The sequence below is a fragment of the Mesoplodon bidens genome (genome assembly GCF_964165515.1).
Source record: "Mesoplodon bidens genome assembly, chromosome: 4".
NCBI classification, from domain to species: domain Eukaryota; kingdom Metazoa; phylum Chordata; class Mammalia; order Artiodactyla; family Ziphiidae; genus Mesoplodon; species Mesoplodon bidens.
In genome coordinates, this window is record NC_138160.1 from 168447334 (window position 1) to 168465369 (window position 18036).

General features: G+C 37.1%; 1 protein-coding gene across 1 annotated transcript; it reads right to left on the reverse strand.

Annotated features, from left to right (window-relative positions):
• Positions 1–15200: 15200 nt before the first annotated feature.
• LOC308616607 (ubiquitin carboxyl-terminal hydrolase 1-like) lies at positions 15201–17573 on the reverse strand. Its single transcript, XM_081232927.1, has one exon. The coding sequence runs from the start codon at positions 17440–17442 to the stop codon at positions 15229–15231; it is 2214 nt and encodes a 737-aa protein (XP_081089053.1). The 5' UTR covers positions 17443–17573; the 3' UTR covers positions 15201–15228.
• Positions 17574–18036: the final 463 nt, after the last annotated feature.

Here is an 18036-nt window from a genome sequence, read left to right on the forward strand (position 1 = left end):
GGTAAGGAACAGTCCTTGGTCCCCTCTAACTGTAAGAAAGCTGAGAAATAGAGGAGAACAAATGAAATATTTGGTGTGTGTGACTGTCTTCCACATGAGGGGATTTTGATTTTTTGCTTTATTTTCTTAACCAGCATTTCTTTTAATGAAATATATAAATATGTAAAGCAAATAAGAATGAAACTGTACTAATGGAAGCAGTGCTGGAGAGGCCTGGGTCTCTGCCTGCTTGCCCTGTGCTTTATAAAAACCTTGCCATGTAATTCTACCCAAAGCACTTCCATTGACCTGCAATGGCTTTGCTGAGCATAGTGTGAAAACTTCCTGGCTGGCTGGCCTCTAAGGTCACCTTTACCTTTTAAAATTCTATTTGTAAATGATGAATTCTTCAAATTTGTTATGCAACTGTATATACATGTTAAAAGCCTGTTGACAATTCTTAAGGATTTTAAACAACTTATTATTTTAATTGAAAACATGGATGTCCTACTACTAAAAAAGATGTCCTCCCATAATCCCTAACAAAATTATTTTTTATTTGCCTCTAGGTCTTGTCTATATTCCTTTTATATATTTTACATAGTTGCATTTATGTGTAATTTTTGTATTTTTTTATTTCACTTTTCATACATTTATTTCAATTGTATTTGGCCTTTGTAATAATTATTTTTATAAATAGAATATTATTAACTAAACCAATCCTAAATGCAGTAATGTGAGTCCTTAACTCAGTATATGGAAATGTGTTTCCTGAGAAAAATGGCAGTAATAATTAATAAGGTTGAATTTTTAAGAGGAATTTAGAAATTAGAAGAGAATTGTCCAAAGGAAATTGGATGAGTAGGACTCACTGTATGAACCAAACATATTATCTGAGCTAAAATCAGAATTACATTAATATTGCTGAAAGTATACTTTGTATTGTGCATTGTCTAAGCATTGTCCATGAGTTATCTCACTTAATCCTCACAACAACCCCATGAGCAATAGGTAAAATTTTTTTGTAAATCATTTTACAGAGGAGAAAACTGTAGCTCGATATGTTTAGCAGTCTGTCCTGAGTTAACTGACTAGATAGTGCTTTATCCTGGAGTCCAATCCAGGTCTGTCTCCCAAGCCTAGACCCTTGCCTCCCATTAAATGGGATGTTTAAAGCAATGCTGTATACCTGAAACTAATATATTGTAAATCAACTATACTTGAATAAAAATATAAAATAAAACTTTAAAAAAAAAGTGAAAAAAAGGCAGCTGTCTATGGTGAGGGCAAATTGGTGAAGAGGTACTGCAATTCTATTGCCATGGCCTCCCCCAGTCCTACTCGTTATTTTCCTTTTTAAATTATCAGCGTTTAAAATTGCATTGAAATTTAGCTTGAAGATTTAAAATATAAATAAAATGTTAAGGAAGACTTTTAATGCAAACGTACTTTAATATAGTTCCATGGTTCATTTTGCCATAGGCTTAATGAGAATATACAAATAACAAATTACTCTTTGGGTTAATATTAATTGTGTCTCTTGACCCAGTGAAAAATATCTATTAGATTATATAAATCAAGCCCAGTAAGAAAATGACATAATTAAACTGCCTTCAAACCAGCGTACATAATAGTAATGAGTCTAATAGTGTTGCAGAAGAGAGAAAGGTTACAAACAAATGTTGATTCTTAATTATTCGAATATTAACAAAGTCCATTCTGAAGGATCTTGACCTCTATGTAGTACTAACAAATGCATGTAGGAGCAAAGACCAAATATCCATAAAACCAAATATCCATTTTCTTTTTAATGATATGTTTATCTTCATGCCAGTTCACTTAAGAAAGAACACTGTATTTTAAAAGATACAGCACAATATTGGTCTCGTTAGTAACATGTATCTCCTAAAGCAGAGATCACAAATTATGTCCCCAAGTCAAGATGTGGACCCCAGACATGTTTTGTCTGGCCCAAGTGGTGTTAGTCATTACTTGTCAACGTTTTAAATTTGGGCTTGTGGTAGGCAGAGTAATGGCTCCCCAAAGACGTCCATGTCTTATTCCTTAGACTGTGTATATTTCATTACACAGCATAAGGGATTTTGCAGATATAATTAAGGTTATGGACCAGACCTTAAACTAAAGAGTTTATCCTGGATTGCCCAGGTGAGCCCTGTCCAATCACAATAAGCCTTAAAAACAAAGAACGTCCTCCAGATGACAGGCAGAGAGAGATGACAGCAGGGAACACCTGAGACAGCCAAAGCTTTAGAAAAATGCTCAACTCATTGCTACAGGAGGGAGGCCATATGGAAAGCACGAGAAAGGATGTGGGCAGCCTCTAGCAGCAAAGACCAGCAAAGAAATAGGGACTTCTACGACCACAAGGAATTGAATTTGGCCAAATGTGCATGAGCTTGGAAGCCAGTTTATCATTAGAAGCTCTAGAAAGTAACTTAAGCTTGCTGACACCTTGATCGTAGCCTTGAGAAACTCTAAGCAGTGGACCCAGTTGAGTTACGCCATAACTGGATTTCTGACCTCCAGAACTGTGGGATAATAAAAGAGGGTTGTTTTAAGTCCCTAAATTTGTGGTAATTTTTTTTATGGCAGTGAAAGGAAACTAATACTGAGATACGTCACATAGAAATTCATGTGTCTAAGTATATTTTTTGGCCACACTGGATTAGAGTTGAGTAGTAGAGGCCCCATTTGGTTGAAACCTGGGACTCTTATTTATACAAGTTATCACCTGGCCCACTTTACTCATTTGCCCTTTTGGCACTTGTGTTTTAAACACTGATCTGTAGGGACTTCCCTGGCAGTCCAGTGGTTAAGACTCCACGCTCCCATTGCAGGAGGCATGGGTTTCATCCCTGGTGGGGGAGCTAAGATCCCTCATGGTGTAGCCAAAAAAAAAAAAAAAAATTGGGAATCAAACACTGATCAGAAAGTTAAAAGGGACACAACTGGATAGGCATGGGTAGCTTGGGGATTTTTCTATCCCTCTTCCAATGACCTTGACTTCAGCAGTCCGAATTTTTGCCTAATATGCTATTTCACATTAGACGCCACTCTGTCCTTCACTTCCATCTCTCTCTGTTTCTTTCTTCATTTTTAATAGAGCTTAGTGGGCCCAACAAAGTTGGTTGCTGTAGAAACATAATCCTTCCTTTTCACAAATGTTTTTCAGGAACAAATGTCAGCACGTAATTCTTTTATCAAGTTTCACTCATAGCCTCAGTTGCTGTTGAATTTCCTTCCTCCATTCATTCATTCATTTATTTATTTACATCTTTATTGGAGTATAATTGCTTTACAATGGTGTGTTAGTTTCTGCTTTATAACAGAGTGAATCAGTTATACATATGTTCCCATATCCCCTCCCTTTTGCGTCTCCCTCCCACCCTCCCTATCCCACCCCTCCAGGGGGTCACAAAGCACGGAGCTGATCTCCCTGTGCTATGCGGCTGCTTCCCACTGGCTATCTGTTTTACGTTTGGTAGTGTATATATGTCCATGCCACTCTCTCACTTCATCCCAGCTTACCCTTCCCCCTCCCCATATCCTCAAGTCCATTCTCTAGTAGGTCTGTGTCTTTATTCCTATCTTACCCCTAGGTTCTTCATGACATTTTTTTCCTTAAATTCCATATATATGTGTTAGCATACGGTATTTGTCTTTCCCTTTCTGACTTACTTCACTCTGTATGACAGACTCTAGGTCTATCCACCTCATTACAAACAGCTCAATTTTGTTTCTTTTGATGGCTGAGTAATATTCCATTGTATATATGTGCCACATCTTCTTTATCCATTCATCCGATGATGGACACTTAGGTTGTTTCCATCTCCTGGCTATTGTAAATAGAGCTGCAGTGAACATTTTGGTACATGTCTCTTTTTGAATTATGGTTTTCTCAGGGTATATGTCCAGTAGTGGGATTGCTGGGTCATATGGTAGTTCTGTTTGTACTTTTTTAAGGAACCTCCATACTGTTCTCCATAGTGGCTGTACCAATTCACATTCCCACCAGCAGTGCAAGAGTATTCCCTTTTCTCCACACCCTCTCCAGCATTTATTGTTTCTAGATTTTTTGATGATGGCCATTCTGACTGGTGTGAGATGATATCTCATTGTAGTTTTGATTTGCATGTCTCTAATGATTAATGATGTTGAGCATTCTTTCATGTGTTTATTGGCAGTCTGTATATCTTCTGTGGAGAAATGTCTGTTTAGGTCTTCTGCCCATTTTTGGATTGGGTTGTTTGTCTTTTGTTATTGAGCTGCCTTCCTCCATTTATTGAACCACATTGGACATAAGTTTTTACTGCAGAATCCAAGTAAAGGCACTGCTCCAATATTTTAAATTTAGTTACCGTTGCTACATATGAGGACAGGGCACTAGATTATTTAGAAAGAGTAAATAAATCTTGTTCTTGGTGTAGAATTATTTTGCACTTGAAAGAAACAAGTCTAAACCATGAAACAAACATCTGCTTGAGCAATAGTTAAAGGAATTCCAAGCCCTCCATATTTGTATGCTGCTTGTTCCCATGATTAGAAATTTCAATAAAGCTTAATCATCACTTACATATTCTCATAATACCCCATTATCTCTCCATTTTGTCACATTCTATAACTGAAATTTAATGTTTATTTATTTAGTAATTTATTTAGTCTCCTCTTTTTAAAAAAAATTTATTTATTTTTGGCTGCATTGGGTCTTCATCACTGTGCGCGGGCTTTCTCTAGTTGCGGTGAGTGGGGGCTGCTCTTCTTTGTGGTGCATGGGCTTCTCACTGGGTGGCTTCTCCTGTTGCGGGGCACAGGCTCTAGGTGCGTGGGCTTCAGTAGTTGTGGTGCACAGGCTCAGTAGTTGTGGCTTGCGGGCTCTAGACCTCAGGCTCAGTAGTTGTGGCGCACGGGCTTAGTTGCTCTGCAGCATGTGAGATCTTCCCGGGCGAGGGCTCGAACCCGTGTCCCTTGCATTGGCAGGCGGAGTCTTAACACTGCACCACCAGGGAAGTCCTAGTTTCTCTTTTCTACTATACATATAAGCTTTCTGATGGCAAAGTCTCTATATCTTGATCTCCATTTTATATTATTATAACCTTTCATTAATTCTTTGTTGAATGAAAGATATATTCATTAGTTATCATTTATATGGGTGGAATTGGGTGGGCAATATCTAATTCTGAATCCTAACATTACAAAGCATTAGAGACAAAACATTTAAGTCTAAGCATGATTCAGAAACCCATTTGTTCAAGTTAAAAGAATTTAACTTCCCACATCTATCCACATTAGGGTAATGCCTTGCCAGAGAACTGAGTCTGTTCCATATCCTGTTAAATAGCAGCCTGATAGTGTCACATATAGGATGCCAGGAAAGTAAAGGAATAAAAGTAATTAATGATGGCCTACAAGCTGTCTTGTTGTGGGTGCCAAGTATCCAGTAGTCTCTAAACATTGCTCCTCAGAATCTTCAAGTAGTCAATTTGACTGGTAATTTGGACTCATTTGAAGATCTTTCTTGCTGCTGTTCGCAAAAACTTTGGACCTTTTTCCAGCCTCCCTGTGTCTCTGCCATCTTAATTTCTATATGCCTTGAATCTTTGTTGATCTCATATTTTATCTACCAATCTGTTTCATTGGGTTGCAGTTTTGTTTCTGATCTTCAACACAATCTGATGTTGCTCATGACCACATATGTCATTTCATTTTCACCTCAGAGTAGAGCAGCCTACAGCTTGAGACAGATGCTTTTCCTCTAAGAAGAGTTCTCAAAGTTAATCCTAGAAGAAGTCAATTTCTAGGGCTTCAAGAACTGCTAATATCCCTCTTTTTCAGGATGGAAAGAACCATTGAAAAAATGTCACCTAAGAGCTTTTCTCTTAAAATTAATATTCAAATTTTGATACATTTATTTTCCAATTTAAAAAATAATGCATATTATAAAATTTAAATAATTGAGATTATAGAAAATTGCTTCTTTTCCTCTACTCCTTACTTAATTCTACTCCCCAGATATAACCATTTTTGATGTTTGGCACATTTCAAACATGTTTTTCTTATGCAGGCTCTGAATTTGATCTGATCCAGGGTAGAGCTCACGTTCTACCGTTGCCTTACTGAGTGAAGATAAGCAAGTCACTTAATCTTTCTGAGCTTTAGTTTCTTCATTTTTAAAATAGAGTTTCTAATGGTACCTACTTAATAGGCTTAATATAAGGATTTAGTGAGGTAATGCACATAAAATGATGAGGTAATGCACATAAAAAGTGTTTGGTATTCAACACAGCAACTGGTATTAATGGGGCATTGCTATTCACTTTCTTTATTTACGACATTTTACTAAAAATATGTTACTGGATATCTTTCCAGGTCAATACATAAACATCAAAGTTCTCTTTATAAGTGACCTCAAAATATTCTAATAGATGGATGTACCATGATCTCCCTAATGATGAAAAATTCTCTTAATTTTAATCTGTGTTTCTATTCAAGTTATTTGATTATTTCCTATAAATGTAAGATTGAGGTCATTGAGAAATCTCCCTAGACCAACCCTCAGTACTTAGCTATTGCCACTCAGAGGCTCTGATGTCCACTACCCACCTGATTGAATTAACTGTGATTCCAATTTAGATGATATCTTATTGAACACTAGTACCAAATTAGGGATTTAAAATGCCTATCAATAAACTCCTTTGGTTACTAACAATTATGTAGTCTGAAGGGAAGACAGTTAACAACTGACTAAATTAAACATGCGTGTTATTTGAAAACATCATTTGATATTATTCCCCAAGAAAAAAGTAAACAGTTTACATCATCTGCCTTCTCTAAATGTCAGAGTTACCATAAAAAATTTATGGTAAATTCACATCCAGTTTCTAGAGTAATTGCTGATAAGTAGGTATCCATCCAGTTGAATAGGTTATGTTAATACATGTCATTTTATACATACTTGAGCTATAAATTTTATTTTTTATAAAAATCATTTGAAAGTATGAACTGATGTTAGCAGGTTTCTGGTTAGATTTAGACCTAGGTAGTGACATAGTCACAGATCTAAAGGCTAGAACGTTTCTGGAATCTGTATAGGATGAAACTTCCCTGAGAAGTCTCTTTGCCTAAAGTCAATAAGTAAATAAATTTATAAGCAAGAAATTGTACAAATAAATTTATAGGTGAGCAATGATGGGATAAGAGAGAATGGAATTTTGAGTGAAGGAAGCTGTAATTTGCCAAAGTAGCAAAATAGCTGCATTTTTGTCACCAGTGGTAGTGTCTTGCCTTTCTTTCTCCTATTGCCTACCTACTCTATTCGTGAAATTATAGGGACCTTAGTTCATTTTTATTATACAGATTTTAAAAGGCAACTTACACTTCTCTGATAAAGATTAGAGAATGAGTAATTTTCATCTTGAGACTATATTATAGATCTCAGCTTTTAAGTCTATCCTAATTTTAAAGTTTAAAGTCAATTTTTGGATAGAGCAGCAGTTCTAATTAGAGAAATAACAAAGAAAGTATCTTAAAGCTTCAACCAAAAATCCCTGTTCTGGATAAAATGTCAATTTGGTTGAAAGAAAATTGTCTTTAATGGTCAATGAAATCACAGGAGTCAGGGTATTGAGGGAAATATTACAGATTCGCAGTGGTTCATTGGCTCTAGAGTCACTTGCCGCTAATACTTGGATTGCTGGTTTGTAGCCAAACAGAGATAGCCTCACTTTCTTGTTGTTCTTTTCCTAAGAAGGCATCTGGAATACTTTCACGGAATATGTCTCCTAGTATCAAAAATATTACTAACTGAATTTCTGATATCAAAAAGACTACTATAGAATGTAAAGGAATTATGGAAAAAACCCAGCTTTGGCTAACTTAAAGTCTTTAAACTTCCTCATTTTAGAATTTCTTTGTCCAATCACTCCAAGCCAAGTTGTTCCTAGTCTAGGTTTTCCTAGGTCTCTATATCCTTTCTAGTTCTTTTTGGCTTTTTGTCTTGGTTCAGGCTATGTTTTTCTCCCAGAGACGTAATTTTCTAATGAAGAAAAGTCATGGACTTATCATTTCATTCATTCAGTACATATGTCCTGAATGCCTACCACATACTAGGCACTCTTCTGGGTGTCTGGGAATAAAACAGATAAAGATCCTTATCTTCATGAAGCTTACATTCTTATAATGGAAGAGCAATGATAAACAATAAACACAATAAAGAAGTAAATTACATGGCATGTTGGAAGGTGGTAAGTGTCATGGAGACAAAAGGAAAAAGTAGAGCAAGAACTGGGAATTGAGAGTTTGGGGGGCAGGCTGTAACTTCAAATGCGGTGGTTGGGATGGTCCTCCTTGAAAAGGCGACATATGAGCAAAGATGTGAAAAAGGTGTGAGGTTAGCTGTGTAAATGTTGGGGAAGAGCATTCCAGGCAGAGGAAACAGCTGATATGAAGATTTTCAGGTGAGAATGTGCCTGCAACATTCAAGGAACAGCATGGAGGCTACTGTAGCTGGCAGAGAGTGAAAGAGGAGGAGAGAGAAGGAGGTGAGGTCAGAGGCGAGGTGAGGCTGCTGTGGCTTTGGAGAGACTGCAGGCGAGCAGATCACAGAAGGCCTTGAAGTTCCCTTTAAGGAGTTTTGCTTGGACTCTGAGTGAGGAGGCACCTTGGCAAGATTTTGAGCAGAGGAATGCCAGGATCTCCCCCCCGTTTCAAAGGGGCCACTCTGGCTGCTGTGCTGAGGATACCTTCTACCTTCTATTATATCCAGTCTTATGCTGCATTTTAGGGTCTAATTTTTTGCATATATCTATAATCAATTTTACCTCTGGGCACTTCACAATATATGGTTAAAAATGTGTTGACTTCTTTATATTTTAAAACAGTGAAGTCAGTTGGAACAATGATAAGTATAATTTCTTATCCCCAAATCCAAATATAAATTGAATAATTTAAGAAAACTTTCTCTGACTACTTATTACCACTCTTTATTTGAGATGCCTCAGGCAAGTTTTGCAGATTCCACCCTGTTTTTACTGTTCATAATCAGCTCCTACTAAGATTTTAGGAGTTAATTAATTCTTAACAGTTTTCTGCAACTTACTCTGAGTACTAGTTTTAACACTAGATTTTTTTTAAATGCTAGGTGTTTTTTATTAAGAGAATTCATGCAGTAGAATTTTATGTGACACCCATCTTCTCTTAATTCAGGTCAAAGTTTTATATAAATCCAATCGACTGGTTTGAAACCCTGCTGCAATAAAATATTGATTAAGCAAAGGTAAATAGGTCTATTCACAGGTTCCTTGCTTTGACCAGTAGGTTAATTTTTTTCACTCTTTTTCCCCACTAGTTTTTAATTTTCAGAAGAATTCATACAGAAACAGACCCATTGAAAATATAAGATTGTCTAAAATAGGATTATGATAACTTATAAATGCAGATACAACTTTATTCAAAGCACTGCTTAATACAATCTCACTTTTTATTGCTGGAAACATTATCCTTTTGAGTTATAAAAAATCACTTAAGGTTCAAATTAATGCAAGCTTAATTTGATTGCACAGTCTCCCTAGAAAATTGATTTTTGTCCTGAAGAAGTGAACTATATGGCATGTTAAAAGTGCTGTGGAATGTTGATGGTATGTAGAATACCCCATGGGCAGTATATATGCCCATGAATACCATTTTTAATACCAACCAATTTGTGTTCAAAGTATCCAATGATATTCTCAGAGTTTTCACAGTATAATAGCTTAATCAGCAACTCTGAACTCCAGTAAACTTATTAACAAGGAATACTGAGGATACTAATGTTGGAGTCTTCAGACGTTTTAAGTATAAGATATGGTCTAATATCTGGAAGAAATAGTTTTAAGAAACTTCTGAGTCACGAGAAATAAAATACAAGTTCAAATGAGCAATGTGATAAGAAGACACATGAGCAGCAGTTTCTCAGTTATTGCATTCCAGGTTTCCCCTACTTTGTGGAATAAATCTGGCAAAGAAGAAACTGGAGAAAATGACTATCATTTCATAATTAGTTTTCATGAGAAAATTTGATGTCTCCTGATAGGTAAATTTCTCAACACACAATGTATTTATTTAACAAATATTTACCATGTTCCTGTCATATTCTAGACATTGTATTAAGTACTGAGGAAACGGTGGTGAATGAGATATTTGTTCCCCACCTTCGAGGAGGGAGGAGTGGAGAGATTTAAAATAAAGAGACAGATGAGTTAAATAATTGCACATTCTAGTAAGAGCCATGAAGGAAACAAATAAAGGACTTAGGTAGTGATTAAGGAGAAGCTATTTTTGGTAGGGTGGTGAGGGAAAACTTGTCTTTCTCTGGCATCAAACTAAACCCTACCGGAGGAAAACAAACTGGTCATGTGAAGGGGAATGGGCTAAGATATAAGAGGAGGGAAAGGGAAAAGCATGCCAGGCAGAAGAATTAGAGATAGCCTATGCAAAACCTAAAGGGAAAAATGAGATTGGTCTATTGCAGGATCAGGGGCTCCTAGAAAAAACTGATCAAGCAGTAGAGCCAGCCAGGGTGAAGATGGAGAGGAGCCTGTGATAAATCATACAGGGTTTTGCAGAGTGTGGTAAACAGTGTGCACTGGGAATCCAATGGAGGATTTAATCATAATCATGACAATCTTATTTATATTTTTTGTTAAGTTTATTCTGACTGTTGGAGAGAGAGAATGGATTTTGGTTCGGGTGAAAAAAGAATGGAAGCTGTCTACTGGAATAGTCCAGGCAAGAGCTGATAGTGACTTTGACTAGAGAATAGCAGTAATGATGGGGAGACGTGAATGCATTCAAGACATTTTAGAGGTGGACTCTTATGACTATTAGGGATTGGATGTTGAGGGTGGGTAGAAAGAAAGGAGGAATCGGGAATTTCTGGTTTGAGCACCTGGATGAATTGTGACACTAGAAGAATAACTTTGAGGGGGCAAATCAAGTCACCCTGATTTTGGACATGTTGAGGTTGAAATGGCTGTAAGACATCTAAGTGAAAATAGGCATATAGATCCACACTTCAGAATAAAAGTATGGGCTAGATTTGAAAGTGTTAGTTTAAAAGAAATAATTGGCTGCCTCAGTGGAGGACTGTCTTAGTTCGGGCTGCCTTAACAAAATGCTGCGGACTGTGGGGCTTAAAAAAGAAACATTTATTTATCAGAGTTCCGGAGGCTGGCAAGACCAAGATCAAGGTGCTGGCTGACTTGTTTCCTGGTAAGAGCTCTGTTGCAGATAGCGGCTTTCTCGCTGTATTCTTACACAGTGGGGAGATCTCTCTCTCTCTCTCTCATTCACACACACCTCTCATCTCTTTTATAAGGGCACTTATCCCACCATGAGGGCTCCACCCTCCAGACCTTATTTCCTCCCAAATGCCCCACATCCAAACATCATTAGGGATTAGGACTTCAATAATGAATTTGGGGGAACACAAACATTCAGTTTATAGCGAGGGTTAAGTCGGCATTTACATACAGAGATTTGCTTCCTTGGAGTGTTGTCTAGCTCCTTCCTGTGACCTTGCAGTTCCAGCTTTACCCTCTAACATCTCTTCTCTAGGGATCATAGGATCGCTTCCTCCACCGCCCCAAATTCACCTTTGGAGCTGTGACTGACTCAGACCCATACTCTTTGCTTTTACTATACTATTTAATTCTCTGCTTTCTTGAGCCTTCTTTCTTGAGGTAGTGGTGGTATTGAAATAGCACACCATTTTCCTATGATTTAAAAAATGTGGAAAGGTCTTTAAAGACTATTTCATCATAATAACACCCTCACCCCCACTAGCACCCACACCTGTTAATAGATAAGAAAATAAGCAAAGAGAGAGTAAAGCAGTTTCCTCAAGTTCTAGTATCTGGTAAGGGTCAAGCAGAGTCTTAAATTCAAGTCAGCTGACACCAGCATCTATATGTTTTTTAAACCTTCAGAATTTTTCTTATTTAGTTTTTGTCTCTGAAATAGGTTTTCACAAATTAACTTAAAATAATGGTTATGTGATATTGAAACAGGTAATCTAAGACATTTGATTTTCTAAGCTCTGCTATAAGTTAAATTTCCTCTTTCCTTTGTATAAGTAAAGAATGCTTTGAGAATTTAAATAAAATCATAATATTTTAGACCTAGAACTCCTTTAGAGATCAATCCTAATTGAGGCCCAGAGAAATTATGTATCTTCCCCAAGGTCATGCAGATTGCTGGAATAGCCCAGGCTGGAAACTTTTCTAAAGTTTAGAGCTTTCCTCCCCAACCTTCTAAAGTAATAAGCGGTAACTTTTGTAAAGCTACTCCATGCATAAATTACTGATGATTCATTGTCAGATGTTTAGTCCTATTTTATCAACCTTTTCAGAATATTAATTTTCTTTTCTGTTAGCGACTTGACACAAAGAAGATTTTCAGTTTATATGGCATAAAATGCTCTTTATGCTGGAACATTTGTCAAAATAATTTTGGACTTATTTACTGAACACTTATTCTGTGGACAGTTTGGACAAGAAAATCATTAAACACAAGCTCCTGCCCAAAGGGTTCTTCATAATGGTGAGAGAACATATAGAGAAGAAGAATATGAAAGGTTTTAATCAGCTATTAAATTTGTTGATACAGATTATAAGCAGTAGTAGAGTAGATCAGAGATGAGTTAGATTAATATGAACTAATTAAGACATGAGAGAAAAGTCAGAACTGAAATAGGTTAAGAATTATACTTTTGGGTAAAAGAGGATGATTCCTATAAATTTAGGTTTGCAGGTATAATTTACATTAATTTTATTCATCTTTAAATGATTGGTTCAGTGTGATGTATGTCCACCTATCACATTTCAGTGATTCCCTGTTGTTTAAATATTATCAGACTACATATCTAGTTAATGCAGCTCAGCATACTCATCAAAATTTACTTGGAATAAAAACAGCTAATTTAAATGTTATCACATCTAAAATGAAAAATTGGAAGTTTTAAATATTGTGTGTAATTATGCACCTCTGAATTTTTCTATCGAAAGGGACTAGACTTACCAAAGACTACTGAGGTCATGGCAAAAGAACTTGGAAGCCAATTTGAAGAAGTTCCCACTGGCTAAAGATGGGATAGTCAATCAAGATAATAACTGCAATGATTTGACATACATCAAACATGTTTAAATCCAGGAGTTCATATTGATACTAAGAAAGAAAAACTCATTGGTCAACTTTGGGGGATGTTAGGGAATCAAGTCATTGTTTCAAAACTGGTAAATAAAAGGAAAGGAACAAACACTTATCCTGCCTTTATAGAGGGTAGTGCACAGTAACCACATACTTGATGAGGGGAAATTCCTCTTTATACATGAGTTAGAGTGTCACCATTTTGCAAACCCCACTGAATTAATGGATCTAAACAATGATCATCAATGACTGCTTACACTGAAAAAAGACCACCAGACATTTTGTACCTCAAGATGGTAACACACTTTATTTCCTATGATGTAATGTTGACATAAACATGCACACAAACACAAGTCTAGTCTGAGTCTGATTTAGGCACTAGATCCAACCACCAATTTACAGAAATATAGTGGGTAGGAAAACATAAAATGGAGCCACAAGGAAACAACACAGTCAGCAAAATCCAGACTATGGGAAATTTTACGGGACAAACAACTTGGTTTATTCAGCAGCAAAAACTAAATACGCAAGGGAACAAAGAAAAACTGAATAGGGAACCTACAGAGTAAAAGAGTTTTAAGAAAGTAATCTTAGTATTTGGCCTTATTTTGATCCTTATTCAAACAAACTGGAAGTATTGAACACCGACTTGAAAGTTGAGATCAAGGAATCATTGCCACTATTTTAGGCATGACAAAGATAGAATGGTATATTAAAAAAAATGCTATTCTTGACAGATAGATAATGAAATATTTACAGATACAATGCTGGATATTGAAAAGACATGTTTCAAAATAATTAACAGAGAGAAGAGGGTGGGGATCTAGATAAAACAAGATTGGTTATGAGCTGATTGTTGAAATTTGGTGATGAGCACATAAAAATTTATCATATTATTCTTACTTTTGTATATACTTGAAAATTCCCATAATGAAAAGTTAAAATAAAAGAACTCTGCTTGGGTTTAAAGCTGAGCTCAGTCCTCTGCTTGCAGAGTTATTGAACTGTTCTTGCTTCATTTGTCAAATGGGAATAATCAAAGTGCCTCTCTCATAGGGTTTTTCAGAAGGAGTAGAAAGAAATAATAGGTATGAAACACTTAGAAGAGCTGCTTATAGCACAGAGTATGTGCTCAACCAAGTTATCTTTTGATACTGTTGTTTATTAGTAGTAGTATTATTGTATACTGTTATGTAGATCTTATATTAAAAGATATAGAAAATGTGATCTCTGCTCAACATTTAATCACTGGCCCAAAAGTAAAAAGACTAAGTATCATTCTTTTTTTTTTTTTACTTGATAAGCAGTTTAAATTTTATTGACCTCCTGGTTTTTTAAAAAAAGTTAAATTTGAGGTCACACCTCGAACTTCGTTGCATTTATATATATATATACACATCGTGCAGAGTATGACTATGAAGAGATACAAATTAGTCCACACTGAAAAATATTTACTAGGGTACAGGATCATTTTCATAAATACATATAAAATTCTTTTAAAGATAGAAGAGGACAGACTCTTCAGGTTGCCTGAGACACTTTTGAAAGTGACTGAAGGCACAAAATGTGCCCTATTGTGAATACATACACGTGCCTCTAATACAGCCCATCAAAGATCTGGCTTCATGACTTACACAAGTAAATGTACTGAAATGAGATTCTGCTTCTTAGCTGAAAAACCACAGAACCTGTAAACATCATGTAGATAATTACTGCAAAATATGGAGATAAAAATACAAGCACTTTATTTGAAAAAGCAAACACAAAAGATAGGTGTAAATTCAAAGTGTTTAAATGCTTCCATTTTGAATAATTCAGTTAAGAACCTATACAAGTTTGTTCCCAGAAGCTAATGCGTCAATCACTAGTCTCCACTAAGGAAAAGGAATTCTAAAAATTAACATGGTTTTCAATAACTCAGATTTCACTATTTATCTAGAAACCTAGAGAGACCAATAATATCCAATAGCTTCAAAAGATAAGCTAAAGACTTTTTGATGTAATCAATTTACCAATGTTTAATATACACACAAGGAACATACACTCACTCTATAATTTCTTATAAAATAGCAAGTAAGGAGTAGATGTAGGAGATGTAGAAGGGGAAAGAGAATTCAAAAAGTCCTTCTCTTCAGTAACTTTCACTTGAGAATCATTAAAAAGCAGCCACTTCCCCTCATACTCCTTTAAGCTTTGCACTGCATATGAAATTTTGTTTTCAAAATCACTCATGTTAATGCCTGTTTGGTCATTGGATTCCTTGTCTCTGTCAGATTCATGGGTCCCATTAGTATTGTTAGTCTCAGAACTTCTATTTTCAGCAAATGCTGTACTGGCAACTTTATCAGGATGAGATGCTTTGTTGTATAACTCATAATCTGCTTGAGTCTTTTGTCCTCTGAGAAGTCCAAGAGCGTCTACATTTTTTTTGTTCGAAACTTTACTTGGCTGGGTATTTCCACTGACTCTAGTCGACACTTCTTCATCGTCATAGTTTTTGACCACACCCCTTGCTTCCTCCTCATTCAATGGTTCTGGCTTACCTACTTCACACATTTGGTCGATCACAAAATTTTCCTCATCCAGTTCTAAACTGTTAAGGTCAGTGACTTTCACAGAAGCAGTATAATGCCCGCTACTAATTGTAATGCCACTATGCATCACAACTGCAAATAATCCATAGCTGTCATTGGTTGGCTTTGTGCTCCATTCTTGTAGTGACAGTTTAAGAGGTATCAGTAAAGGAGTGTTGATCTTGGAAAGTCCACCACCATAACAATCAAACTCGAAGCCACTAGCAGCAAAGCACTTCAAATGAATAGTTAGAACTTCAGGCATTGCGTCAAACAAAAGACTTCGTTCAGCTTCAGTATAATGATGGCAATTTTCACAGAAATATTTATTTTCTCCTCCAATCCTCTCCACTGAAGCAAACTGGGAAATTGCCCATCTCAGGGTCTTCATGTCTGGTTTTGGCTCTGAAGAACTTTCAGGACTCTCCTCTACTTTGGAAAGCTCATCTTCTTGCACTGGTACGATGACGTCTTGAAACTCTTCTCTTCTTTCTGTTGAACTTTCACATTCTAAGCAACGAGTCCTTATTACCAGCTGACCTTGAAATAATTTCTCCACCAGCTCAAAACCAATTGGCTCTGCACCTCTGTTGATGGGCTTAACTTCCTTAACAGGCATAACATTCTTCCCTGGAGATGCAAGTCCACAACCATCAGCTGTATTATCATTCTCATACTTCCCCATGTCCTCTTCAAGACCACATTCGTTTTCTTTAGGTTGTCCTTTGGATTCTTGGTTTGTTGTTCTGTGACCCAGACTAAAGGATTTAGAAATAATGCTGGGTTGCTTAGCTGTAGACTTGAACCAGTTTCTTTTAACTCTTGATTTCTTTTGTGAGGGTCTTGCACTCTCATTTTCAGAAATGTACTTGGGGATTATTTTAGCAGGAATATCTGATGAATCAACTGTAGCTTTTCTTTTTGATCTGGTTTGTCTCTGGTTTTCTTTCAAAGACTGGTGGTCCTTAGAGACTTTAACGTTTTTCTTCGTGTTACCAAGTTCAGTGTCACTTTTTCTTTTCCCATGTACTTTTGGCAATTTTTCTTTATAGTCTTCAGAATGCCTCAGACTGTCCATCTCCATGCTGTTATGACCACTCATTTCCTCTTTCTGATGTTTTTCTTCTACCTTAGTAGATAACTCTGCCACATTTTTTACTCCTTTTTTTAGGAGTTGGCATGTTTCTTGAATGTGTCCCAAAATGCACTGTAATACTTCCTGTGCATCATGCTGTAGATATCCTCCATACATAGGGTTGAGTTTCCTGAGTGTGTTAAGTAGTCGCCTTGGCTGAGTAGCAAGTTTATGAGTATATTTCTCTGGATGTAAGAGAAAACTAGCCTGAAGCTGTTCGACTGAAATGATCAAGGAATGTAAGCTGCATATTAGTTCAAAACTTACTGAAGAATCTCCTTTGCAATTTCCCTTAGCTTTTTGACTGGCTTCATCTTTTAGGGCTTCTTTCTTCCTTGAAATACTATTAAATAAGTGCTTCACTCCAGATTTAAAACCAGGACAAAAATATAATACCTGAAGTATACTATTAAGATAACAAGTATTGCCGAGATTATTCAGTCCCACAAACGGTAACAAGTTTTTTCTCTTCTCACAGTTGACACGTGAGGACTGTGCTGCAGGAATAACTTGATCAATTTCAGATCCTCTGTATTCAGAAGTTTTTTTCTTCATTTCCTTGAGAATCTGTGAAATCCAAGGCTCTCTTGGTTTCCTTTTTCTGAAAAAACTTCAAGGGACGTCTGGTTTTTTTTGAGGGACTACCTCTTGAAAGCCTATTACTTTCACGAGGTATGACACGGGGCATTTTCTCTTCAAATCCCAAGGAGTTGAGGAGAATTCATTTATACAGGGACCCTGTAATCACCAAGCATATCTAGAATATAACATTTGACCAGGTGCCGTATCTTCTGCTATACCATTTCTTGCTCCTGGCTGTCCTTATCACTGGGGGTTGTGACATCACCAGTGTTTCTCCCGTAACTATGGTCATGGCCCAGAGCGAGGTCCGCGGCGGTGACGCCAACAAGTCTAACCGGGCTGAGGGCGGGGGCGACAGGTGAGCCCCTGCCCCGAGCCTGCGGGGGCCCGCGACCCACGGAAAAGCTGGCCGGATGGCCCTCCCCGCAGGGGAGTGACCATTCGCTCTCAAGAGCGGGAACCCGGGCTGCGGCTCGGTCCTGCCTGGGCGCCGGCACCGACTACATCCCCGAAGCGGCGCCCGACCGCGCCCGCCCCCGCCCCCACCCCCGCCCCCGCCCCAGGACG